Genomic DNA, 26,971 nt, shown 5'->3' with positions numbered 1-26,971 from the left:
GTGACTTAATAATTTTAATACAATAAAAATATACTGGTATGTTTGTGAGTGTTTTAGAAGTGTTCAATATATCAAGTATTGAACAGATAACATTAATCATCTACAAGGTTAATTACAAATATCTCTAACAAGGGAATAATTATTTCAAGATAACAACTGTACTGTAATAAAATACGATTACCTGACATTAACTAATAGCTCATTAATCACCAACTACAGAAGGAAGGACTACACACAGCCTGTTAACTCACTAGACAATGTTATATTATCCTATGTTAAGTTCCTCTTGTCAGTCTTGTATATAAGGTATTTTTATTACAGCTTTCTGCGTCGACAATGTGAAGCATGTTTGCCGTGGACATCAAATAAGCCCTCGAGGAGCATGAGCAACATCGTCTGTGTAAGAGCAGCGAGTACATGAACCTGCACTTGAAGGTAATGCCTTAACACTTTATATAACCCATCCTCTTTACCCAGATTAGTATTATCAAGTAAGAATATCCAGATTAACTATACAGTCAATCCTCTCAATAATGGACTTCTCATTACTGGATATTCTCATTAACAGAATCCTCCCAATAGAGGACAACGCTTGCAAGAATTAGTCCGGTATTGGTTGGGTTTACTGTATTATTTTTTGTTCTTGTTGATTGATGAGTGATAGTGTTATTAAGAAAGTTCTCAGATGAATGACAGATGTGTATGGTATTACAGTAAGTAGATGGATATAACCTACTTTAAATGAGTCTCTGATAATGGTGTTTGATCCTTTAAATTAATCCAGAAGAAGATCCAGTATTTTTAAGGAAGGGTTGCTTTTACTTTTACCAAACTTCCACTATAGTCACAAAGCTTAAGAACATTATTGAGGGAAAGTTTATGCATTTTTTTATCACAGGACAATGGACTGTAGTGGATCACAGTCTCATTCCTGTATAATTGTGGGAGATTTTATAAAGATTGTGGAGTATTGGTTTATAAGATACAGTTTCACGAGTAGTGTTGAACCCCTTACCTCCTGCAGGTGAAGTGGTCGTACAATAACTACGTCAAGGACATGCCTCCCTACAAAGACCCGAATACCCAGCGTGAGTATCTGTGTCTTTGATCCAGGCAGAAATCCACTGGAAATCAAATCCTAATTTTTTTTTTCGGTGTTATAATCTTTCTATGGCTGACACTACTATATTATAAAAATCCTTCGGAATGGAGTACGTACTGTGGTCGTCAACCCTTAGACATGAGAATGGCACAGAATAATTGATTGACTCTAGGTTTAAAGTGGAATTATGAGATCTGTAATAAAATAAAAAATTTCTTGGATTTCCTTTGGGCATTGATAAAATCAATGCCCAAAGGAAATGGTTCACATATGAGATCATGCTCACACTACTAATTTCATATTGCTGAATTCGAATCTGATATTTGTTTTGTTCTATCAGACCAGGTTTTATAAAAAAAATCAATAGGTACAAATATTTAATATTCCATCACGTGTCGTGCAAAAGATGAGATTATCTCATGTGACTGTGCTTTTATGACTAATTTCATGCTAATGAATATTAATTGGATGTTTCATTCTACCATCAGACCTACTTTCTTAAAGAATAGTGATATGCACTCCATCTTCTAGCAGGTTACGCTGCTTTAGTCTGGATCCCAAAACTTCAGCCTTTTCTTTTGAAAAGTTTAGGTCCCTGATGAGATCATGAAGCGCTTCTTGAGCAAATAGTTTAGGCCTGGTATTTTCAGAGTCATCCTGGTAGTCGTTTTCCATTGAGGTAGAGGTAGAATCGGAATCACTCAATTCTTGTTCAGTCGGTGGATTTGGGACTGGAAGTTCAGCACTGTGCGGTACTGGTCGGATTGCAGAAGCAATATTGGGGTACTGTACCTTGCCTCGTGTCTTGATTTTTATTCCCTTAATATTTGTGAGACAGAAGTAGCAGTCACTACTGTGGTCTTTAGGTTCACGCCATATCATTGGTACAGCAAACGGCATTCCTGAACTTCGTTTACCACACATCCACTCGCTCAGGTGGTTAACACAAGACTTACAGGCTACATGAGGTGCCCATTTCTTGTCTTGGTCACCCAAATGACATTTGAAGTAACTTTTGTAGTTCAGTCGAACAGCTTTTGTGATTGGTTTCTTGAGGCTACCAGGAGTGAAGGCACCACATATGTAGCAAAAACTGTCAGCACCGTTCACACACTTGCGACGTTCCATGTTTTGTTAATTTCAGAGTAATTACAAATCATGCAGGTGTAGATATGCAATATCATGAATCAGCAAACTGAAACAAACAAAAAAGCACAAATCAGGACAAAATAATTGCATAAGTGGAGCCAATGAGCATATAAATTAGTGTATGAATAGCATGGTACACTAAATATATAGATATGCTGGTTCTGGAAAACTGAGCCTGATACAGCTATACGAATGTCATAATTGAGTTCAGCACATACAATTACACTAGAATCAAACTGTTTTGATCCAGAACCATGAGAAATTTTTTTTTATGTTGACCAGTGTTATATATCTACAGTGAAACTTCTATTTAACGGACTACATAGAGAAGAAAGTCTGTAGGGGTATCGAGATATTAATGTTGTCTAGCACTCAGGATGGAAGGAAACTCTAATGTGGTTTTCTTGTATAATATAAGTTATATGATAGACAGTCTGGTGCTGGAGGTGCAGAATGAGAGTTGGTTGGTGAGGAAGCTCAGAGAAGGACAGCTGGTGGGTCGCCATGCTCGCTGGCGGGAGCGAGGACCGCCAGGCAGGCGAGGAGAAGCGAAGGCTGCCAGGCAGCGGCGGAGGAGGAGGTGTTGCTTGTTCAGGAAGAATGGTCAGAATGAATCTCAATGGAGAGACAGAGCTTATATACCCAGCAGCAGCCGCTATGAGTCATGTTGGGAAAACCCAGAAAGTCGCCGGTGACTGGTTCCGTTGCTAAGATACGGTAACATCTGGTTGGTTGCTAGGGAAGGCGGCACATTGGAATGAGATACGCAGTTTGTAGGGGAGACGTCCACTACAAGTCCATTATATCGAGGGTCTATTAGATAGAAAACCTCCATGCTACAAAATATATATGGAGATGAAAGTCCATTAAATAAAAAATCTATTAGATGTGAATCCTCCATCTAATGAACTATATAGAGATGAAGGTCTGTAATATCGAGGGTCTATTAGATGTGAATCCTCCATCTAATGAACTATATAGAAATAAAATCTGTTATCTGGAGAATTTACTGTATTAGTTTCCCTGAATAATAGACCAATACTTATGTCTTCATTTCTTACAGTCGGTTTGTGATGCAGCGGCCGAACGAGTACCTCAACGGTGCCTTCCAGAGAGACGAGAAGGACGAGGTCAACCACGACACGTGTTATCTGGTCTACAGGTTTTGTTGTTATTTCTGTGTTTATTACTTTTACTTTTATCCTCTTCGCCACTGATCGGCTTGTTAGCCGCTTGGGCGATCGGTCACGTCTCTTTTCCTTTATATTCTTCACCAAAAGGTCGGCTCGCTAGCCGCCCAGGCGATCGGTCACGTCTCTGTCACGCACTGTTGGCAAATACTGGGCATGCACCGGCTCCTGAATGTACCTGAACCCGCTCCAGTGCTTGGTCAAGTCTTCTTTGAAAGAGCTCACACTCGTGCCGTCACAACACTCTCTGGTAGATTGTTCCAAGAGTTTACAACCCTCACTCCGAAAAAGTTTGCCCTCACGGTTTTCTGGACTTGCGGCTTCTTCAATCTTGAGCTGTGACCCCTTGTGGGGCGAGCGTCCGCCAGCTCCAAGTAAGGACACTCAACTGAGTAGTGCCCCCTGAGATGCTTATAAACCTCAACTAGGTCCCCCCTTGCCCGTCTGTAGTATAAGCTAGGCAAGTTCAGGCGCTCCAATCTCTCAGGGTAGCTGAGGTGCCGAAGTGCAGGCACCAGTTTGGTGGCCCTCCTTTGAACATTTTCAACCAACTGACAGTCCCTAGCATATCTCGGGGACCAGATGGGGTGACAGTACTCCAGATGGGGAAGCACTTCACTCCTGAAGATCGTCACGAGGGACGGACCGTCTAGATATCTGAACGACCTTCTTATAAGACCCAATAATTTATTTGCCTGATTTACCTTCTTCTCACAATGGCCCGAGAACTTCAGCTCAGTGTCAACATACACACCTAGGTCCTTCTCACACACAGTCTCAACTAGTACATTTTCTTCATCCCGTTGGGACATATGGTACGCCTCCTTACCGTTGGTACGCCCCAGGTGCATCCTCTTACACTTCGTGACATTGAATCTCAGCAGCCATTCCTTCGACCATTCATGGAGCCCACAGAGGTCCTTCTGCAGCTCTTCACACTCCGCTTGGTTCTTAATTTCCCGAAATAACTTGGCGTCATCGACAAACATTTGTATGGAGGAGTGTACAACGTCAGGCATATCATTTATGAAACAAACAAACAACAGCGGGCCCAATACACTACCCTGCGGTACCCCACTTGTTACAGGTACAGATGACGATTTCGTGCCATTAATCACCACACATTGCTTGCGGTCATGTAGAAAGTCTTCTATCCACGCTAGGACATTTCCCCGAATTCCGTACCCTTCCAGTTTGATTTTCAGCCTTTCGTGGGGTACACTGTCGAAAGCCTTGGCAAAATCTAGGTAAATATTGTCGATATTACCACCCCGTTCTAGAATATGGGTCCAAATATCCAATACCTTGAGCAATTGTGTCAAGCAAGAGCGCCCCGGCATAAAACCGTGTTGGCAATCTTTTACAAGGTTGTTTCGTAGTAGATGTTCCATCGCTGCATCTCTGATAATACTCTCAAGTACTTTACATATTATGCTGGTCAGGCTCACCGGTCTATAGTTGTTCGTGTTGAATATGTAATTTCTTTGTTACTTTTAGAAAATAATATATAAATATTCTTGTTAAAAACATATGTGAGACTTTCTATTTATACTGAGTATGTAATTTATTTATGTTGATAATTATAAAAGTGTTATTATAGTGGACTGTATGACAGAAAAGATAGAGATGAGGGGCCGGATACTCAAAAAAATTTATGGGACTGTATGTCGTTGCGTACCCGTAGCTGGACTCACAGTCTCAGATTGGCATACTCAAAACACAGATGGTATACTCAAAACCAATATTTGACATCGAACTCCGTAAGTTAACGCAAGTAACTTACACCAGCTCCCGAGGTTGTGTAACACTCTCAACCCGGATGTAGTAGTGACTAATTCCCGATTGTATAGAAAATAATAATAATAATATATGTTGTAATAATGCTTGTTAGACTTGTTTTATCATAGAATAAAGAAGAAAATGTTTTGTACATCAACATACTGAAATATAATATTTCACTTTGTCTTTTTCGTAACTTTTTTGTTGTATAATAAGCGGCTTGAGTGTTTGTATTTGTCTCAGTTTGGAAGAGACGCATCTTTTGTCTTCTTACACATTATAAAGTATTTCTTACCAAAATAGAAGGTTTGTATTGTTCACACTTAGGGTAAAAATATGTTTTATGACTGAGTAAACTTGCAGATAGAACTTATTAATGTTGTATAGCCGTAAATATCCCTCAGTAATGAAAGCCAAATATGAGGTCAAGTGAACATTCCTGCCAAGACTTCGCCTTGTTTTTCTAATATTCAACCAATAGCCTTAGCCTATTTTTTTATGTATATAGCTTATGATAACATGAAAGGCTATAAATTTCCATAGGCTAGCCAAAATTAAATGATATTAGGTGTAAAATATGGATTGCAATTACCTTGATTAATAGGTGCCTATATAACTGCTTTTTCAGTCTTAGGCAAATAAATGTTTAAACGTGGGGCCTACTTAATTTAGTTAGAACATGAGGATTATTTAAATAAGAAATTATACTAATAGGGTATAGGTTAGATAGATAGGTTTGGTTATGTTATGTTATGGTATGTTAGGTTAGAGAATGTGTACATGGTTTTTAGGTGAGCGTCAGGCCGTCAGTGAGACACTTAGTCCATTAGCTACCTTAGGCCTAGTTCCAGACTTTCTTTGAACATTATCATAGGTAGAGTATTAATTTAAGAAAATTTACGGCTAATCCGATAAATTTTCAGGTTTTAAATTGTTGTTTTTTGTATGAACTTGAAGACAATTCAGACCAAATGTTCCCAACATTGAAAGGAAAACACCAGGGTCTAGGCTAAATGAGTAATTTAAGAGAAGTGATTTGTCATTTAGGTTAGGCAAGGCTATGTTATCAATAACCAATTTATTTGAATTTGCCCAGAATAAGGCTATCTTAGTATAGCTTATGTGTCTTGTCACAGGCCAACATTATGCAAGGGATTATTTACCTAAATTCTAGTGGGGTAAAACACCAAATACTGTGAGATCTCTGTTAGCCAGAACAATTGGTGAAGAGCACTACCGTGAATGAATGAGTGTTTTCCCGTTAACGAGACAGTTATCACAAATCAAGAAAATATCCCTCATCCCCAGAATGTTTATGGTAATGGAAAAATTTTCTCGGTAGTTCCTGCAATTGCCCATTACACCATCTCTCGAACCCAGAAATATATCCCCCATCTCACTGAAATTAGGTCGTCTCTTCTTGGCTGGTGGTCCTTCCATGTTTACAAAATAATATTACGTGCGTCGCTCTCAGCTGATTTCTCCTTCTCTTGTGATTGGTTGATGATTTTGTTAACTGAGCGTTGATTGGCCAACTAGCATCTGCACTGACATCTACCGTCCGACAAGAGAACTTAATTTACAGGGTAAACACTAGAGTTACGAGAACTTACGGAAGGCTTACGGAACCATAATTAAATTTTGAGTTTGCTAAATTTATGGTAGTGTAAGGCTTCCACAATATATGGTACTGTATCATGCTGAAAAACGTAACTTATGAGGTGTTTTGAGTATCCGGCCCGAGATTCTGATTTGGTCTCATTTTCCAACCTGCTGCTAAAATAGATAAAGTACAAAATTGATAATATATTTCTTAACTGTAAATAAAGAATAAAAAATAGATTCTTCAAGTATAATTAATCCCAGGAAAGTATAGTAGCAGTGTTTGATGTTTTTAAGTATAATGTAAAATATCATCAAATTACAGTACCTTCTTTCTTCCATCAGTTTCCAGTCGGCTCCGAGAGTTCCCTCTTCTTCAACTCCGTGGTAGACGTCTTCACTCGGCTGACTCGGTGTTGTCTCTAAGCTCCAGTGTCCAGACCCTGAGATCTGGAAAAGATTCATCAAGAGATTTGCCAAGACAATAGTCAAGGTGCTCTTAGCCTATAATGATATTGGCAAGAAAGAATTTACTAATTATGTCCGTGATGAGAAAAAGGTCCGTGTTAAGAGGACTTGGATATATTTTATAGTATCTGTGTATCAGTCTATCCATTTGCCTGTTTATCACTTATCATTTTAACTCTGTATAAATACATTATCTTCAATTAGGCGTTGTGGCCATTTTTTGTTTTTGTTTACGTTATTCTAATAATTTGGTGACTTTACGACCCACTAGATAATACTGTCATTCATTTTTCTCTGTCCTATATAATACACACTAAAATTTGTACAATCAAGTGAAGATGAGATCACCCAGTTTATTATTAACCAGCTGTCATCCAGCACTCATGGTAAACCCACACAAGCATGGAAAAATGGCCATAAGACATTGATGATGATGATGATGATGTAACCTAACCTAACCCCACCCAGCTAGCTGTTATATATGTGTATGTTTATATGCTGCCTTTATTGATTATATATACAGTTGGTCCTCACATTACGCGGTTAATGTAACCCGGAGGGTCCCGCGGAAAGTGAGGAACGCGTAAAGTGAACAACATAACATATGGGATTAATTGAAATGGAGTCCAGGCCGATCCCCAAACTCCACTTTTTGACGGCACACAACTATGTTGTAGTAAAAATTTTATCTTAACTTTATGATGGTATGAAAAAACAAGTAATATAGAAGAGGTTAGGTTAGGAAAGATAAAGGTTAACATAGGAAAAATAAAGAATAGGTTAAAAAACTAAAAATTTTGTGTAACACTTACGGTAGTAGAAGAGATGGGTCGGCATACGGGGATGGAGGCTGGTTCCGAGGCAGAGGGCAGATTACTGGCCCTCAGGTGAATCACCATTACTAGGTGAATCATCATCACTGTCACTTACAGTTGTCAGGGCTTCCCTGACAAATCCCTCAAAGTCAACTTCACTGTCACTATCACTGGCTTGGGCTGGCTGTGGTGGGTTGCGGGTGAAGAAATCTGTTATGCTTTGCTGACGGCTGGCGTTGATGTTGTCGTGATACACCTTGATGTACGGCTCCATAGCCTGCACCAGCCGGTTATGGAAGACTTCATAGCGGTCATCGTCATTGTCGCGGGAAAGGAAGGACTTCATCTTCTCTGCACACTCCATGGCACCCTTAATATCACTATGACTTAAATTGTGTTCTTCGGAGACTGACGCACCTTCTTCCTCCTCTTCACTGACGTGTTCTTCTTCCATCATCTCGTCGGCAGTCACTTCAGGATCTCTGATCACCTCCAGGATATCGTCGTTGGTGGTCTCGGAGAAGCCTGGAACTGTAACAGTCTGCGCAGCTTCTCTGGCAAGGTCCACTGCTACTGCAACATTCTGAACCTCACCAGTCACAGATTGACTCCTCCTTTCACCTGGTGTTCCATGCAACACATGTCTCCATGCGTGACGAATTGTAGCAATAGACAGCTGATCCCATGACTCCACCAAGATGTCCACAGCTTTCTTGATGTTAAATACTCTCCAGAATTGTTTGAAGAGTATTTTTTGCTGTTCTAACCGTTGTTCCTCATCTTCGTCGCTCTTGCTATCGGTGGTGGTGTCACTCAGGTCACGCAACTCTTCCCTGGTGTTGGTGTAGTCGTTCAGGAGCTGGAATTTTTTTGTTGAGAATGCAGCTTTCACATTGCAAATCAACTCCTGGTCCATGGGCTGTAATATAGACATAGTGTTGGGAGGAAGGAAGACCACTTTTACGTTGGGGTGACGATCTAACAGTAGGGGCGAGTGTCCTGGTGCGTTGTCCAGCAGCAACAAAATATTAAATGGGACATTCTGTTGCTCACAGAATTTCTTTACATCGGGAACAAAACAGTCATCAAACCAGGAGAGGGACAGTGTAGAGAACATCCATGCCTTACGTGCTGTCAGCCAGTGGACATTTAGCTTGGTCATGTCCATGGTTTTGTAGGCGTGCGGCTTGCGTGCTGTGTGGATCACCGATAACTTGAGCTTACAGGTACCGGAGGCATTGGTGGCAAACAGGACGGTGATGCGTTCCTTCTGCATTTTCCGGCCCCGAATCCTGCTGGCATTCTTCACAATGTAGGACTTGGAAGGTAGTTTTCTCCAGAAAAGACCAGATTCGTCCATGTTAAACACCTGGTCGTCACTGTACTGTCCTTCCTCCATAATCTCACGTAAAAACGGAGGAAATTCCCGAGCCGCAGCACGATCAGCACTCGCTTCTTCACCACCAATGTTTATATTGGTGATCTTGTTCCGGATCTTAAACCTCTGTAACCACCCAGAGGAAGCAGTAAAGGGTTTGGGCTCTGTAATTCCCATCTTTCGTGCCACTGCCATGTACAGTTCACGTGCGTAGTCCTTCACAGAGCGCGTGTCGACCGCCATGTTCCGTCGCGCCTGACGCACCAAGTACCTCACAAGTAATTTTTCTGTCTTGATAAGCACCTGGTTGTGAAAATACTTGATCATAGAAGCACCTGCAGACTTTGTGATTTTCATGTGCTCTTTGATCTTGGCTGCATCCTTCTTGATCGTGCGAATCGTAGATTCGTTGACGCCATGCTGGCGCGCGAGATCAACTTGCCGTGTTCCTTTCTCCAAATCTTGAATAATTTGGTACTTCACCTCGTAGCTTAAGGAACGTCGTGTCTTCTTTGGCTTAGTGCCGCTGGGTCCAGGCAAGGAAAGGTTTTTCTCTGGGGGTGGTGGTCCGGCGGAAGCCATTTTACGGAACAATGGATGCGCGTTAACACGGAGTGGCCTTGAGGGATGAGACTGTCGCGGCTAGGTCAAGCGTCGTCTTTCCTCCCTCCCTCCCTCCCCCGGGTGGACACGTCATAATACTTTAAGCCAATTACAGCTAGCAGCAGAGGAGGGTAGGGATGCATGGCCAATCACAGGTCTTGTACGTCATATGACGTCAGTGATTACACAACAACAACAACTATAAACCATCTGAGTAAGAGTCAGAATGTGGCTTCTCATTCTCCCATTAAATCATGTAAGATACTACACTGTGTTAGGGTATTTAATCATCAGGTGAAATAAGTTGGAGTATCTAATCTTAACTTTATCTTAATTTTATGCTGATGAACTTTTCATTGTCCTCCTTAAGGAAAACATAATTAACTTGTATTGAGAACTTTGCCAGAGATGATTTTTTTCAGTAAAAACATCATCTTGTACCGAGACGTTTCCCTCTACACCAAAAGTTTTACCTCATAATTATATTAAATACTAGCGGAATCGCTGCCCTCCGGGCAGCTCTTTCGCTAGACCACGGTAGGACGCCACCCTCCGAGAGGCTCCACATTGTCTCACTGTAGACCATTAAGGTGTCTGCTTTGATCCAAACTTTGTACTCGTCAGAAGGCATGTTTTCCAGGGCATTTTTAAATGACTGTACATACGTGTTGCGCTCATGCAGCATTTCTTGGATAGATAGGACAATGTCATGTCTGACACCTTGAATGTTGCCACACCTGATAGTAGTCTGCTTTTCGTGATCTCCCATGAAGTAGATTTGGAGGAACTTTGCCTGCTCATCTTCCAGTGGTAAGAGGGATCCTGCTTTGTGAGACTTGACCCTGGACTTTGAATGTGGGCATGTATCCGTGCTCACGAACTACTCTGGTAGCTCCAAAGGATGCCATCTGGAAGCATGAATTGTACTTCCGTATATTTTCCAAGAAGTGTTTTGACTCTGGTGATGTTCCCAGCATGAGAGTCTTCAATGGTTGTGGTAGTGTTTGCAAATTTGGCAGTCGTACTTTCCCATGAGTGCAGCACAGTCCAGCAGATTCTCCTTTATACTTCTTTGCACTGCAGTATTCACATTTCTTATCCATGTTGCCAATGACAACAGAGGGATAGTTTTCATATTCTATATATAACATCATCCATCATCACTACATATAACACCATCCATCATCACTACATATAACATCATCCATCATCACTACATATAACACCACCCATCATCACCACATATAACACCACCCATCATCACTACATACAACACCACCCATCATCACTACATATAACACCATCCATCATCACTACAGATCGGTAAAGTAGTTTCCAAGATTCTCGTGCTGACATACATACAAAAAGACAGACTTCTTTGTTTTATATATATAGATAGCAGAAACACTGCCCTCCGGGCGGCTCTTTCGCTAGGTCACGGTTTGAAATATCGTACGTTTGACATACCTCGTTAGAATGGACTACCTACCTACCTACCTACCTAACTACCTTGTTAGAATGGACAGCCTAGAAAAGTTAGAGATCAAAGAAAAGTAAGCTGTAATGAGAGAGAGCTTAAGGATAAAATTAGCTATAATACGTGGGATGGGATATGACTTTTCAACCTCTGTGTGGTGTAACGGATGGAGGTTAGACGCACAGAAAAGTAAGCCATTATGAAAGAGAACATGAGGATCAAAATAGCTGTAAATCATAGTAGGGAATATGACTTCTACGTGTGTACGTCTGGGTTGTGTCGGATCGGGTTGGTTGGAGTTTTTTTGAGATCACTACATGTAACACCATCCATCATCACTACATATAACACCATCTATCATCACTACATATAACACCATGCATCATCACTACATATAACACCATCCATCATCACTACATATAATACCATCCATCATCACTACATATAACACCATCCATCATCACTACATATAACACCATCCATCATCACTACATATAACACCATCCATCATAACTACATATAACAACATCCATCATCACTACATATAACATCATCCATCATCACTACATTTAACACCATCCATCATCACTACATATACAGTGGTCCCTCGGTTAACGAGCTCCTCGGTTAACGAGATTTCGGTTAACGAGTTACCTCCCATAAGATTCTTAAATTCGGTTAACGAGCAACCCCTCGGTTAACGAGTTTCTTACCAGCCTACCTCAACAAGTTTTGGCTTGCACTGGGCGGTCAACCAGCTGTAGTAATAGTCCGCCAATACATTAATCGGTTCTAGGGCTTAAATTCCTTACTATTTTAGTAAATATCAAGAAGTTTATACTAGTCAATAATTTTAAAAGTTTAATATTAACTTTTTTAGTCATTTTAACAATTATTGAACATAATTGAAGGTAAAGTGACTAGTTTAATGCGCGGCATCCAGCCTCTTAACACAGCAAACAGGCGTTAGTCACTCTCTGTTTTCACTGGAGGTAACATCTTGCTTGAGACTCTCTTCAACTAAACGCTTTTTTCCTGTGTTTCCAAGCAAATTATTGGTCATTTTGAAATTTATTTTACATTGTTTGAATCCAGCATGGGGCCTAAGAGATCAAGAAATGCGATTTCAATTCAAACCAAGCAGGAAATCATAAAAAAACATGAACAAGGCATTAGAACAAATGCGCTATGCAAAGAATATGACATGTCGACATCAACTGTGTCGACATTTCTTGCACAGAAAGACAAATTTAAAGAAGTGAAAGTGAGAGACAAATCTACAAGTGTTTAAAAGTAGATCCCTAATTGCAGAAACTGAGAGGTTACTTATCATCTGGATTAGGGAAAAACAGATGAAAGGTGATTCAGTTTCTACTGAATTCATTACGAACATTTAAAGACAGATCAACCTGGTTCTTCAGGCATAGAATTTGAAGATTTTCGGGCCAGCAAAGGCTGGTTCGAAAAATTTAAGAAAAGAAGTGACATTTTCAGTGTTGTTAGGCATGGTGAAGCTGCTAGTGCTGATAAGGAAGGGGCAGCAAAGTTTTTAGATGAATTTAAAAAACTGATGGAAGAAGAAAATTATCTTCCACAGCAAGTGTTCAATGTGGACGAAACTGGGCTGTTCTGGAAAAAGATGCCCAGAAGAACATTCATCACCAGAGATGAAGCCTCTTTACCTGGGCATAAACCCATGAAAGACCGTCTCACTCTATTGCTTGGTGCCAATGCTTCAGGGGATTTCCGACTGAAGCCTATGCTTGTCTACCACTCTGAAAACTCCAGGGTGTTCAAGCAACAGAAAGTGATAAGAACAAAGCTTGGAGTTTATTGGAAGTCCAACCATAAGGCATGGGTGACAAGACAGCTCTTTAATGAATGGGCTGTTGATGTGTTTTGCCCTTCTGTCAAGAGCTACCTAACCACCAATAAACTCCCTTTAAAGGCTCTTCTCCTCATGGATAATGCTCCTGGTCATGACCCTGACCTTGCCAGAAATTTGGAGTATCAATTTGACTTTGTGAATGTGTTGTTTTTACCTCCAAACACTACATCAATCATACAGCCAATGGACCAGAATGTGATCAGCAACTTCTAGAAGTTGTACATGAAGAAAATGTTTAGGAGGTGTCATCAGGCAACTTCCAATGATCTTGAACTAACACTGAAACATTTCTGGAAGACACAATTCAACATCCTGGAGGTTGTAAAATTGATTGTGTCATCATGGCAAGAAGTCTCCACTAGATCCCTCAATTCTTCATGGAAAGCACTGTGGCCATCAGTAGTCCATGATTTTGGGGGATTTGAGGAAGAAACAGAGTTGGACCAGGAGATTGTGTCCATTGGTCAGTCATTGGGCCTTGAAGTGGAGGAGGAGGATGTGGAAGAGCTTGTGATGTCTCATGAGGAGGAACTTACTCCTGATGACTTGAAGCAACTGGATGAGATGTTACAGGTAGAGGCTGACAGTGGTGAGGAGGAAATTGAAAGTGATGACCATATGTCAGCTAAACAGTTGAAAGATGTGATTTACCACTGGGAGAAGTTCAGGGAACTGGCTTCAAAGCACCCAGAAGTGGAAAAAACTGAACTAACTTTGTGTCATGTTGAGGACTCAGTGGTCTCCTTCTTTAAACATAAGTTAATGGTGAGGAGGACAGATGCCCCACAGACCACAATTGACACTTTCTTCAGTAAAAGGCAGAGGGAACAAGATGCTATCCCTCAGCCTTCCACTTCAAGAAGGAGAGAGGATGTTCATGGTGGAGAATCTGTCAGTCCAGAGGTTCCTGACATTTTCATGGAAGGTGACTAACCTTCCAAGAAGCAGTAAAATGCTTCTCCTCCACCTCCACTTCCTTCTCTTCTCCCTTGTCCTCCTCCACCTCCCACTTCAAATTCACATCATCATCATCATCCAGGAGCCTTCTACATACACATCTCAAAGTAAGTGAACTTTTCTACCTTTTTTGTTGAATTTTGGCACTTTTCGATGAGCTGGAACCAATTACCCAAAAACCCATTGAAACAATGGTTTCGGTTAACGAGATTTTCGGTTAACGAGCAACCTGCTGGAACGGATTGTGCTCGTTGTCCGAGGGACCACTGTAACACCATCCATCATCACTACGGATCGGTAGAGTAGTTTCCGAGATTCTCGTGCGGACACACACACAAACAAACAAACACACAGACATACTTCTTTGTTTTATATATATATATATATATATATATATATATATATATATATATATATATATATATATATATATATATATATATATATATATATATATATATATATATATATATATATATATATATATTATTGGAATAGTATAATTACGTGTGATCGCGGGCCCTTCGTGCCCGGTGAAAGTTTGAATGCTCGTGCTTGGCTAGCGCGCAACCGCCGTCCGGCTGACAGCGTACAGTGAGTTCTGCTATAACGCGTGTTTTGATAACGCGAATTTGCTCTAACGCGATTTATGAATTAGGAACGATATTTGTATAACCCGAACGCTTGTTTGCTATAACGCGATTTTTGCTTACTATTTCTCCAATTTTGTGGTATATTAACTGTGAATATAGTAAAGAAGAATATCAACACGAAGCGTTCTGGTGATAGAATTCCCGGTGATGATCGTAAAAGAAAGGATATAACACTTGAAGAGAAGCTCGATTTTATCAACATCAAAATCACCCTTCTCCCCCATCAAGTAAAGTGTTACATTTACTGTATGATTTCATTATTAGATATGAATGTAACATTTATTTAGACTGTGCTATCCTTTGTGTTAGGCAAACTACTAAATTTTGTCGATTTCGAGTAATCTGCACCTAACCCTATTTTCTCCATAAGCCCTGTTATTTCTATTACGCGATTTTCTATAACACGATATTTTACAAGAACACAATTATCGCGTTATAGCAGAACTACCTGTACAGCGAATGAGGGTGTGCCAAGTCGTTTTCCAGCGTAGATAAAATGGTTAATTAATGCCTTCCTAATAAACCATCGACATGGGACCAGGTTTGTTCCACTCTACGATTTTTTTTGCGATTTTTCCACCAAGTTTGATGAAAAACGATTGTGCCGTTTTGGCTGGCCAGAACAGACAGACAGTCACACAGACACATGGCTGTTCCTATAGTATATATTAGATTCACCGTGTTATACACTTTAAGACCTTAACTATTGAAGTGCGATAATAACAAACAAAATTCCCCCCTTCTCACACCATCACATTCATCATAAATTCATAATTCTTGTGTTTGTTTTTTTCATTCTGTGCCTAGGCCTGTATCCTCATGAACAACATACAACAATTAAGAGTTCAGCTGGAGAAGATGGGCGGCAGGAACCCATATCGAGGAAGACGTCGCCACCATCCTCGGTGAGCTGCAGGGTACTGTACCCTCAACACAGTCCTGGATCAACTCGCTCATCAGTTTGCCAAGAGGTAAGTTGTATACCATGTCTACTGTTCCCCTAACCTAAACCAATCAGTGTGATATAGTGTTCTCTCCTAGTTCAGCTACAATGACTAAAGTTTTATTGAACATTTTATAACCAAACATCTTACATTAATCCTGTGTTTACTGTCGATGAAGTCTCTCAGTACTAGTCATAGTTCAAGGGAGCAGTTTTATGGACACTCGCTCCAATAGGCCACTTTACGGAGGGACTGGATGAATTTGAAAATGAACGCGGCGATTCCTGTTGTTATATTGTCTCACACAAGATCATAATAATATTGTTTGTAGTGAGTGTACATCATTAATAAATAGTGTTCAATGTATTACTATTATTAATTTAATAGATCCAGGGTCACTTGTACAGTTAAGGAATTTTCAGCTTCAATAAGATCACAGTTCATCAACCTCCATTACAATAAATGCACTTTCTTATTCCTCATTCAGCTTGGAGGGTCATATTGCTGTAAGAAATGGGCAACAAACTGGCAGCAGTGAAGGGCACAGGCCAGGTGCAGCCGTCACAATGCAACGAAGTCGCCATCGAGGCGGACGACGCATTAGTGTCCTCGATGGACTTGCTGAAGGTCTCCTTCACTCTTTATGACCAGTCCTGTGAGAAGACAGTGCTGAAGAGACTCCCGAAGGAACTGTGGAAGATTGTCATGACCGCGATGGAGAAGACGGTCGTGCCGCCTCCCGTGACCGACGAGGTGGTAAGATTTTCTTTGGTTAATTCGTCTCCGTATGGATTTTCTCATAACTGGATCATAACTCTCGGTTCTCTTTCCAGGTACCAATTTGTGTTGACTTTTCCCATATACAGAGAAAAGTTACTGTGGCAGAAGTATTTATAAACAGGATCATTGTTTTAGTCCATAACCCTATAAGATTATTTTTTTAAGATGTGTAATAAACAGGAAGCTAAAGATCAGTAATGTCTAATCATTGTGAAGAACATCATACCAATTTTCAGGTTCCTGTAACATACAGTAATTATTTATGGTACTTGAATAAAAAAATGAGTCTGTGTTCAGAATTTGTGTCTGCTTCATTTTAAAGGGATTGCTGTATCATGAATAAAATACAGAGGATGTGTTCTTTACCTCCTGTAATATACTGTACAGTCAACCCTTGCTTTACGCGCTTCCACGTTCACGCGTTACCCTGCCGAACACGGAATGCTCACTTTCCGTGGTGTGTGTACCCTTTTACGCGGAGAGCGGCGCGAGCAGGGTGCGCACAAAGTCGCCCTGTCATCAAAACATTACCGAGTTCTTCACCCGCCACCCACCACGGCCGGCCCAAGTCAGTGATAGTGATAATGATAGTGAGGATATGGACTTATATGGACTTTGAGGGGTTTGACAAAGAGGCCCTGCAAGCCTCTGTGGTGGACAGTGATGCAATTGATACAAGTGATACAGGTGAGGGCCAATAATCTGCTCTCTGCCTCGGAACCAACCCCCCATCCCCGTGTGCCCAGCCATTTTTTCTACTAATGTAAGTGTTAAAAAACCTAATATTATTGATATTTCTCTTAATTATTAATTGTGTGTGCATACCATCATAAAATGAAGAAGTTATTTTTACTACAACGTAGATATTGTGTCTGAAAAAGTGGAGTTTGGGGGTCGGCCCGGTCTCTATTTCAATTAATCCCATATGTTATGTTGTTCACTTTACGCGTTTCTCACTTTACGCGGGCCTCCGTGGGTTCAATTGACCGCGTAAAGTGAGGGTTCACTGTAGTATTTGTTTTCTCACCTTTAGCGGGTACAGAGAAGTGATTTTTTTTTCTTTTGTAGTGTACGGAAATAATTTTTGAGCCATTTGCCCTTTTTTTTTTTTTACGTACTGTATTGGTGTATAGTTAGCTGAAACACGACAGCAGTAATAACTTTTGAGAGCATTTCCTGCCATACGTGAATCTGTGTGCCACCAGTTGTGTTTCTTTTTACAATTTGTTTTGATATTTTTGTTTTCAAATCCGTTGCCTGAGTACAGTTAACCCTCACTTTACGCGGTTAATGTAACCCGGAGGGTCCCGCGTAAAGTGAGAAACGCGTAAAGTGAATAACATAACATATGGGATTAATTGAAATGGAGTCCGGGCCGATCCCCAAACTCCACTTTTTGACGACACACAACTATGTTGTAGTAAAAATATTATCTTAACTTTATGATGGTATGCACACACAATTAATAATTAAGAGAAATATCAATAATATTAGGTTTTTTAACACTTACATTAGTAGAAAAAATGGCTGGGCACACGGGGATGGGCGGTTGGTTCCGAGGCAGAGGGCAGATTATTGGCCCTCACCTGTGTCACTTGTATCAATTGTATCACTATCCACCACAGAGGCTTGCAGGGCCTCTTTGTCAAACTCCCCAAAGTCCATATAAGTCCATATCCTCACCATAATTATCACTATCACTGACTTGGGCCGGCTGTGGTGGGTGGCGGGTGAAGAACTGGTAATGTTTTGATGACTGGGCGACCTTGTGCGCACCATGTTCGCGCAGCTTACACAACATGGCGGATGGCGGGAGGTTTGGATCCAAAAATGGCGCGGCTCGCCAGCCGCTCTCCGCGTAAAGGGGTACACGCACCGCGGAATGTGAGCATCCTGGGTTCCGGCAGGGCACCGCGTAAACGTGGAAACGCGGAATGCGGGACCGCGTAAAGTGAAGGTTAACTGTACCTCTGTGTCTTGCTTGACTAGTCCTCCCTTCTCGTCCCTCACTCATTTAAATGTTGCCTCAGTGCCACATTATCCAGCTTCTCTTGTCTCCCTGGATTCTTTGCATGACTAAATGATGTACTAGACTGTGTACGGGTAAACTGCAGATAAAGTGCCGTTTGTAAAGAGACACCGATGCAGGAGTACGTTATGTCTGTTTACTGATCGGTGATCACACACACACACACATTACAAGTTCTTTGTCCCGGTGATCAGGAACCCAAATTCTGGACTTTTATGACACTTGTGTCAGACACTGGAAATGTCAGCGGCAACTCTTAACAGTGTACAGTCGGCCCTTAACATACGCGGGTTTAACTTCCACGGATTTGCAAATACGCGGATTGCCGCTGGAGGAATATACATTCAAAGGAATATACATTATTCAAATCGCACGCGACAACACACACACACACACACACACACACACACACACGTCAGTGAAGTTATCAAATCCTCCAGTTTCCGTCTCCACCTCCTCCGCCGACTCAAGTCCCTCGGAGTTCCTGCACACGAGCTCCTCAGTGTTTACACAACATTCATACTTCCCAAGCTCACCTATGCCTCCCCCACCTGGTCTTCCTCCCTAAATGCCACACAACGTAAACACCTAGAAAAAGTGCAAAAGAGGGCATGCAAGATTATTCTCTCCCCTTCCTACTCCACATATCAAGAAGCGCTCAACACACTGACCCTTTCGACTCTCACTGACCATCACCACGACCTCATCTGCAAATTTGGTAAGAAGCTTCTACACCATCCCGACACCGGCTCCTACTACCACCTGAGATCCTTGTCCGAGAATTGCTGTTCGACACCACAACCGCATCCAGCCCATACGTGCACGAACTGATCGCTATAAGAACAGCCCAGTCCCAACCATTGTAAAAATTATCAATAACTTGTAATAAATCAGTGTATTCACTCCCAGTAAACACTGCTCCTTACACTGTCACTATGTTGAAATGAACTGTAGTTTGAGCTTTTCCCCATCTAGTTATTATATGTCTCATTTGTGTCACTTATGTTACTTGTATATTATTTGTAATTAAGTAACCCATTCCCCAAATATGTAACTGTATATTTTCAGCCTTCTGGCTGCCAAGCTCTTCAATAAACCGTTAATTATTATTATTATTATTACACACACACACACACACACACACACACACACACACACACACACACACACACACACACACACACACACACACACACACACACACACACACACACACATGTCGCCCGCGCCACTCCGCGTTCCCTCAGTCAGTCAGTCTCACTGTAACCACGCTTGTGTTGACATCAGCATCGTAGTTGCAAAAATATTACATTTCCGTGAATGTATTATATCAAGCACAGTATGAATAGAATATCACTAATATAACAGTATTTTAACCGAAAACTATTAAAAAAACGAGTAACATATCTTGAACATCGAAAGGTTAGGTAAAGTCTTTTGTTTTCATGTAGTTTATCCTAATTTACATTGAAATACAATACGTTTCAGCAAAACTACTATAGCTAGACCCTGACTTACGACGGGGTTAGGGACCCAAATCCAGGTCGTAAGTCCGAATGGTCGTAAGTCCGACATAGATGAAAAAAAAAAATTCAATTTTTTTTTATTAAAAAATCTACAATGAAATAAAGTACAGTAAAAGTAATAAATAATGAGGAATGGATACAGTACAGTGAAAGTAATAAATAATGAGGAATGGATACAGTGTGACAGCACTTACCTTTAATGTAGTCAGCTGAATGCACATGGGGCCCCCATAATTTTCTAATTATACATGGAGACTACATTAACTGGAAGCGTTTCGGTATAGAAAATGCATGTGTCATTTGAAAAAAAAAAATAAAAAAAAAAATGGCCACAACTGCGGCGGTCGTAAGTCCAAGCAGTCGTAAGTCGGGGTCTAGCTGTATTTATTTCTGAGGATATGGAAATGTAATATTTTTGCTGAAATGACGTACGTATTACAGTGGAAAGTGACGAAAGCAATGACTTTCGCTTTCTTTCGTTCAAAAGATGTTACCGTAATCGCTTTTCGAATGGTTTTCAGTTAAAGAACTGTTGTACAGTAGTACCCCGATTTACGCGGTCAATTGAACCCACAGGGTACCGCGTAAAGTGAAAACCGCGTAAAGAGAACAACAGAACATATGGGATTAATTCCAATAGAGACTGGCCTGACCCCCAAACTCCACTTTTTGACGACACACAACTATGTTGTAGTAAAAATATTATCTTAACTTTATGATGGTATGCACACACAATTAATAATTAAGAGAAATATCAATAATATTAGTTTTTTTAACACTTACATTAGTAGAAAAGATGACTGGGCACACAGGGATGGGGGGTTGGTTCCGAGGCAGAGGGCAGATTATTGGCCCTCGCCTGTATCACTTGTATCAATTGTATCAGTATCCACCACATAGGCTTGCAGGGCCTCTTTGTCAAACCCCTCAAAGTCCATATAAGTCCATATCCTCACTGACTTAGGCCGGCTGTGGTGGGTGGCGGGTGAAGAACTCGGTAATGTTGTGATGACTGGGCGACCTTGTGCGCATCCTGCCCGCGCCGCTTCCCGCGTATATGAGTAGATGCACCGCGGAAAGTGAAAGTTCGGTTCTGGCGAGGCACCGCGTAAATGAGAAATCGCGGAAAGTGAAACCGCGTAAAGCGGGGTAATGCTGTATTACAGTAATATTCTATCCTAATTCACTTGTGATGAAACAGTTTTTTAACTGAAAATGATTCGAAAAACACGTGTACCTTCTAGCTGATACAGCAGAGCCCTGGTCGCAATCAGACCAGAAATTATTGTGAAATCTTTTAAGAAATGTGGGATTTTGAATGGTCTTGATGGAACAGAAGACGACTTGTTGTGGGATTATGAGGCTAATGAGAGCGTGAATGAGGATGAAGATATTGATGATCCTATGGCTGATGATGGTGTTGATCCATATGACGATGCTGTTCAAGGAGAGGACTGGGAGGAGCTGTTTGGTGCTGATGACAAGGAAAATGATTTTGATGGATTTTAATGAAAATATTCAGAAATATGGTATCGTAGTATTTATTCAAGTGAATTAGGATAGAATATTATTGTAATACAACAGTTTTTTAACTGAAAACCATTCGAAAAGCGATTACGGTAAAATCTTTTGAACAACGAAAGAAAGCGAAAGTCATTGTTTTCGTCATGATTTTATCCCACTTTCCACTGTAATACGTACGTCATTTCAGCAAAAATATTACATTTCCATATTTATTTCTGAGAAAATATTCATTCAGTCACAGTTAAGGTAAAATATACTTGTGATGTAATATTTTAATGAAAATTCCCGGTATTTAGAAATACAGTATCGTAGTTTTGTTTTGTTTCAAATTTAATTAACAAAGATTGAAGTTTCAAATGTAATGAACAAAAATTTATGTATCTATAAATAAACTTTAAAAATTAATACTTTATGTTTTACATCATCCTCTGCTACCATACCATGCAATTGGCTACTTTGGGCTTGCTATGATGACGCAAGAGATCTGCCCTGGCAACTGTACCGACACTCACAGCTGGTGGTGCATCGTTTCCATTGTTTACTGGTAGTTACTGGTAAATATTTTTCATCCTAACGAAACTATTACCTGTTTAGAGGTCGACCCCCAATTTTTTGCCAAAAAATTTGGTCTTAAAAACTCGAACTACACACAGGTATATGTGGTAAATGACATGGGGGGCCACGGGTGTTTTTAGGGGGGGGGGGCAACAAAAATACGCGGATTCTTAACATTCACGGGTATCTCTGTTACCTAACCCCCGCGTATGTTAAGGGCCGACTGTATAATCCAGAGACTCGCTCATAGTATACCATCCAGAGACTTGCTCATAATCTTTCACAATTTGGGCCTGCTGCACCCTTGTGTCCCGTTACTTTGGAGAAAATATTTCCCAGTAGCGACAGAAAACTAGCTTGGGAACCACTAGGAACCAATATGGATACAGAACCTTTGCTTCTTTCCTGGACTTGAGAATATCAGCCGAGCCTCCTAGTGGTTGGGGTAGTGGCCTGTTGTCTTGTTTGAATTCCCAATCAGTTACAAGTCTTGGTTTCACTGGATTTTTTCTCAACTATTGTTTGAATGGGTCTTGGTTTAAATTTTTTTTTTCTTTTTTCCCAATTCTAGGAGATGGAATCTTAGATCAGATTCGATCTAAATACCACAGTATGCATAAGTAAGAGTATGGTTTGTGAATTTTCTTGATTGTTAATTCTTTTCAATGTATTGCTAAGTTGCTTGTTAACATATGTTGAGGTAGAGAGGTGTTAAAGCCGTGAACATGTAGCTTTGGCTGTCAAGGAATGAATACAAATGCTTGTGTCAAATAATGAGAAGTTCATAAGAGGGTGAATTGTCACAGCTGTTGTTTATTTTTTTTTTTAATGTTAATGGATGCATTGATGAAGTTGCTGTTACACAAAAAAAGGGTTAATGATTGCTTGTCATTGATTAACTTAAGTTTAGTGAGTTGTAGCTCATTAAGAGGAATATGGAATTCAATCTGCTTGCTAACGTTTACAAGTGGTCCACTACTATCTATAAGGTTCTGTATCCTGATGAATGCTGTCGCTTGTGTACTTATGTCGTTGATAGCCTTCTGCAGTCTCATTATTATAGTGCATGAGGCATGCAAAGAATAAAATCATTGTAGAAAACAAGTAACATTACACTTGTTCTGTCCATGTAGGCTTTGTTCAGAGCTGAGGTGCTGTCAGCTTGCACATTATACTTCAAATACAGTATTGGCAAATATTATATTTTTATTTTATTTTGTATCATTTCCACTGTGCAATGTGTTTTTGTTTGATATGCATCAAGAGAGAATTGTAGACTAAAATTAACACTTAATAGTTCTGTTGTACTGCTGGTTTTCCATGTTTGTAAATAATGATTAACACAAAAGTTTTTGATGAAAGGTTTAACAGTTCAGTACAGTATATATGAGTTTGTTTGTGAATTGATGTGGCTGTGTGAGGATGTTCGCTAACAGCCCACTATGGAGGTAGACTAACTTGGTCATTTTTCTTCCCCCCCCTCTCTCCTATTCCCAGACGAATATAATCTAAACCCAGCGCTAGAATGGGATGATGAATTCACAGGTAGGTCCCATGCTCTTGGCTGCTTCTGCCGCTGCTGCTCATTTCATGGATTCTGGCTTGGCTTTCTTGTTCTCTGCTCCCCATATATGTTTTGCTTTTAAAGTCTATTGCTATTTGTCCTGTTTATTTGTTTGATATTTTTGTGTTTTTTTATTTTAAATGTCCTTGTGGAATGTATGAAAGATAGACATTGCAAAAAATTTAAAGGTTTCTCTCTCTCTCCACTTTGATTACGGTACTGGTATTGAAAGAGATGTCTTCAATAAGTACCCGGTAATAAAAATCTAACCAACTTTTTCTTTGATTGAGAGTGAAAAGTAAAATTTTTGCATATATGTATTACAGACTTACTGAGAGTGAAACCTTACCAGTATGATTCACCCACAGATTGCTTGTCTTATAATACTACTTACTAGATTTTGTTATTTATATCTGCTTGATGCTATTGTTTGACCTTGCTTGTTTTCTCTTTTTACGTGACTGACGCTGCAAACTGTAAAACCTAGACTAGACCACTGGTTATTGCAGACTATTGTTGTACTCATGTCGTAATCTAACGCCAGGGCTTGTTGATTCACAAAGGTGTAACGAAGTCAGGAACCTATTAACTGCATTAATGCTTAACCACGGTGAATTGGAAGTACAGTACAGTATAGCCCTCAGAACAGAGCAGTATATGAGGCGCTACAGATTAAAATACAGTTCTGTAATTTGCTTTTACTACCGTACACTTGTAACAGTCACGGCGGGGAACCATTGACAAGCCTCAGATAATAACCAGGTAGGATGTAATTCCCTTAGTTAGGGACTGTACTACCTGTACGGACAGAACCGTAAGCATGTACCTAATGCAGCATGTTTTAACGTCGTCGCTAAATAATTTAAGATCTGCTCCGTGACTAACTCTGGAAGGAACGTACACGGTGACATCATCGCTTTGGTGAATGTTAATGAATAATGATAATGCATACAGTATAGTATTCATTTCTTGTGCAACATGAGTGAATTATAAAGCACAGAACTTGGTACAGTAGATTCTAAAGCAATGATAACATCCCTTAGATAGAATCCTTTTATCATATACTGTACCATGTAATATGAGGACATCCCTTAGCACCATAGCTGTATTTGACAGTTCTCTTCTTCTTGTCAGTCAGTGTGTAGAGAAGTGTATGCTTACTTGTCATATACTGTTTTTATTTGGTAGTAGTTGTAGTAGTAAAGTACAGTATTATGATGGTGTTCTGTGTGTCAGTTCTGCCTCGGAGCATATCAACACGAGCTAAGAAGTATGCCAAATAATTATTAAGGTTTACCATGTCTTCGTGATTAAATAAGTAACTAAAAGAATTTTCTTCCTAATAGTGCGATTAGTATCAAATCTTATTAAAAAATGCATTTCCTCAAGTTTTTAAGTACAGGTTGTACCTCTCTAGTCTGGCATTCTGTGATCCGGAAATTCCCGTGGTCCGGAACGATTTTAGTTTATCCAATAGGTAGATAGGCAGCTTTTTTTTTTTTTTTTTTTTTTTTTTTTTTTTTTTTTTTTTTTTTTTTTTTTTTACTTATCTGAATTATTATTATTATTACAGGAGTATTAAATTTATGCCCCTCAGGCCCCAATGTGGGTCAGTGACCTATGCCCAGGTGGGCTAATCCCCTTAAAAAAAAGCCGCGGGAAATTAAGGTTTGTTTACATCCGGCAGTTCGGCTGCTCTCTCTCTCTCTCTGCTTGTCTATACAGAGTACAACATTTAACCCTTTAATATATATGAGCAGTAAATAAGTGTTGCTTTCATATTCTTATGTAGAGTAATGACGATATGTTTTCACATGTGCACACTTACATACGCGCAGTCTCACTTTTTTTTACCATTAATCGTTAGCTACTTATATTGTTCCATTTATTAACATTAAATAACATTACAGGTACTTCAAACAACCATATTAATTTTTTTACATTAATTTTACTACAGCTAAAATCAGGGTCTTATTTTCTTCAGTTTTATATGTAGAACCAATCAGTCACTGGTTTTGTAAGCTTTAACATAAACAATGCCGGCAGCCGTCTCGTCTCTAATATTCCACGTATTATTAATAAATTGTATTTTTAATTTTGCACACACAAACATTAATTCAATAAAATCAAATTCAGAAGCATTAATTAAAATATATATGAACAGTAAATAAGTGTTGCTTTCATATTCTTATGTAAAGTAATGACGATATGTTTTCACGTGTGCGCATGCGCACTTACATACGCGATCTCTCTTTTTTCTTTAACATTATCGTTAGCTACTTCTATTGTTCCATTTATTAACATTTAGTAACATTACTTAAAACAATCATATTAATTTTACTACAGCTACAGCCAAGGTCTTATTTTCTTCAGTTTTATATGTAGAACCAGTCAGTCACTGGTTTTGTAATCAACGAAAACAATGCTGTGTCATTTCCTCGTGTGTTTTAATATTCTACGTATTATTAATGAATTGTATTGCTCATTTTGCACACATAAACATTAATTCAATAAAAAAGACATTCAGTAATAAACAATAATGAATCTTTTGTACATAAGAGAAATGACGCTGTTTACACGATTATGCACGTCGTCTGCACGTTGGCGGGCCGTTCAAACCCGTTGAAATTCAAGTTTCCGCCATCAAAATTTTTATTTATTTATTTTTTTGTGTGTTCCAATAAAATACGTTAAGAATTAAAAACTCGCGAAATTTGAGAAGCTACTATACGACATTTAACCCTTCAATATGTCTTCAAATAGACCATTACAAAGAGAAAGTGGTGCTAGTGCTTCCAGGCATAAGCACAAGTCACTATCTATCCACAAAAAGGGTGAATTTCCATGGTCCGGCACCGGTCAGGTCCCGAGGTTGCCGGACTAGAGAGGTACAACCTGTACAGTATTTTTGATCCAAAGTAAATCTTTTGAAATGACTTAGGTATCATGTTTCTTTAAGTTTCACTAAAGGTAAAATCCTTAAAAATC

The 26,971-nt window shown here is 39.8% G+C and overlaps 1 protein-coding gene across 5 annotated transcripts; it reads left to right on the top strand.

Moving 5' to 3' along the window:
- Positions 1-5,464: 5,464 nt before the first annotated feature.
- On the top strand, positions 5,465-24,042 carry LOC121858268. 5 transcript variants are annotated; one of them, XR_006087405.1, is made up of 5 exons: positions 5,465-5,526; positions 7,168-7,381; positions 15,869-16,032; positions 16,493-16,761; positions 23,917-24,042. XR_006087405.1 is itself a non-coding variant. In XM_042354577.1 (3 exons), exons 1-3 carry the CDS (start codon positions 10,228-10,230, stop codon positions 16,541-16,543), a joined length of 330 nt encoding a protein of 109 aa, XP_042210511.1. In that variant the 5' UTR covers positions 10,221-10,227; the 3' UTR covers positions 16,544-17,300. The 5 variants fall into 5 exon arrangements, 1 of the variants encoding a protein (XP_042210511.1); XR_006087404.1 differs by lacking the exon at positions 23,917-24,042 and having other exon boundaries at positions 5,465-5,504; positions 16,493-17,300; XR_006087406.1 differs by lacking the exon at positions 23,917-24,042 and having other exon boundaries at positions 7,168-7,315; positions 16,493-17,300.
- The last annotated feature ends 2,929 nt before the right edge of the window (positions 24,043-26,971 follow it).

Source organism: Homarus americanus, unplaced genomic scaffold (assembly GCF_018991925.1).
Source record: "Homarus americanus isolate GMGI-L3 unplaced genomic scaffold, GMGI_Hamer_2.0 scaffold57980, whole genome shotgun sequence".
NCBI lineage: Eukaryota > Metazoa > Arthropoda > Malacostraca > Decapoda > Nephropidae > Homarus > Homarus americanus.
The sequence above is the reverse complement of the archived record's forward strand: the minus strand, read 5'-3'. Positions and strand labels throughout refer to the sequence as shown.

Excerpts from the sequence above, each read along its gene's own strand:
- LOC121858268 (XM_042354577.1), top strand. The coding sequence starts at position 10,228 with ATGGCCAATCACAGGTCTTGTACGTCATATGACGTCAGTGATTACACA. Across the intron at positions 10,343-15,868 it reads TCATTCTCCCATTAAATCAT|GCCTGTATCCTCATGAACAA; the intron begins GTAAGATACTAC and ends TTCTGTGCCTAG. Across the intron at positions 16,033-16,492 it reads GCTCATCAGTTTGCCAAGAG|CTTGGAGGGTCATATTGCTG; the intron begins GTAAGTTGTATA and ends TTCCTCATTCAG.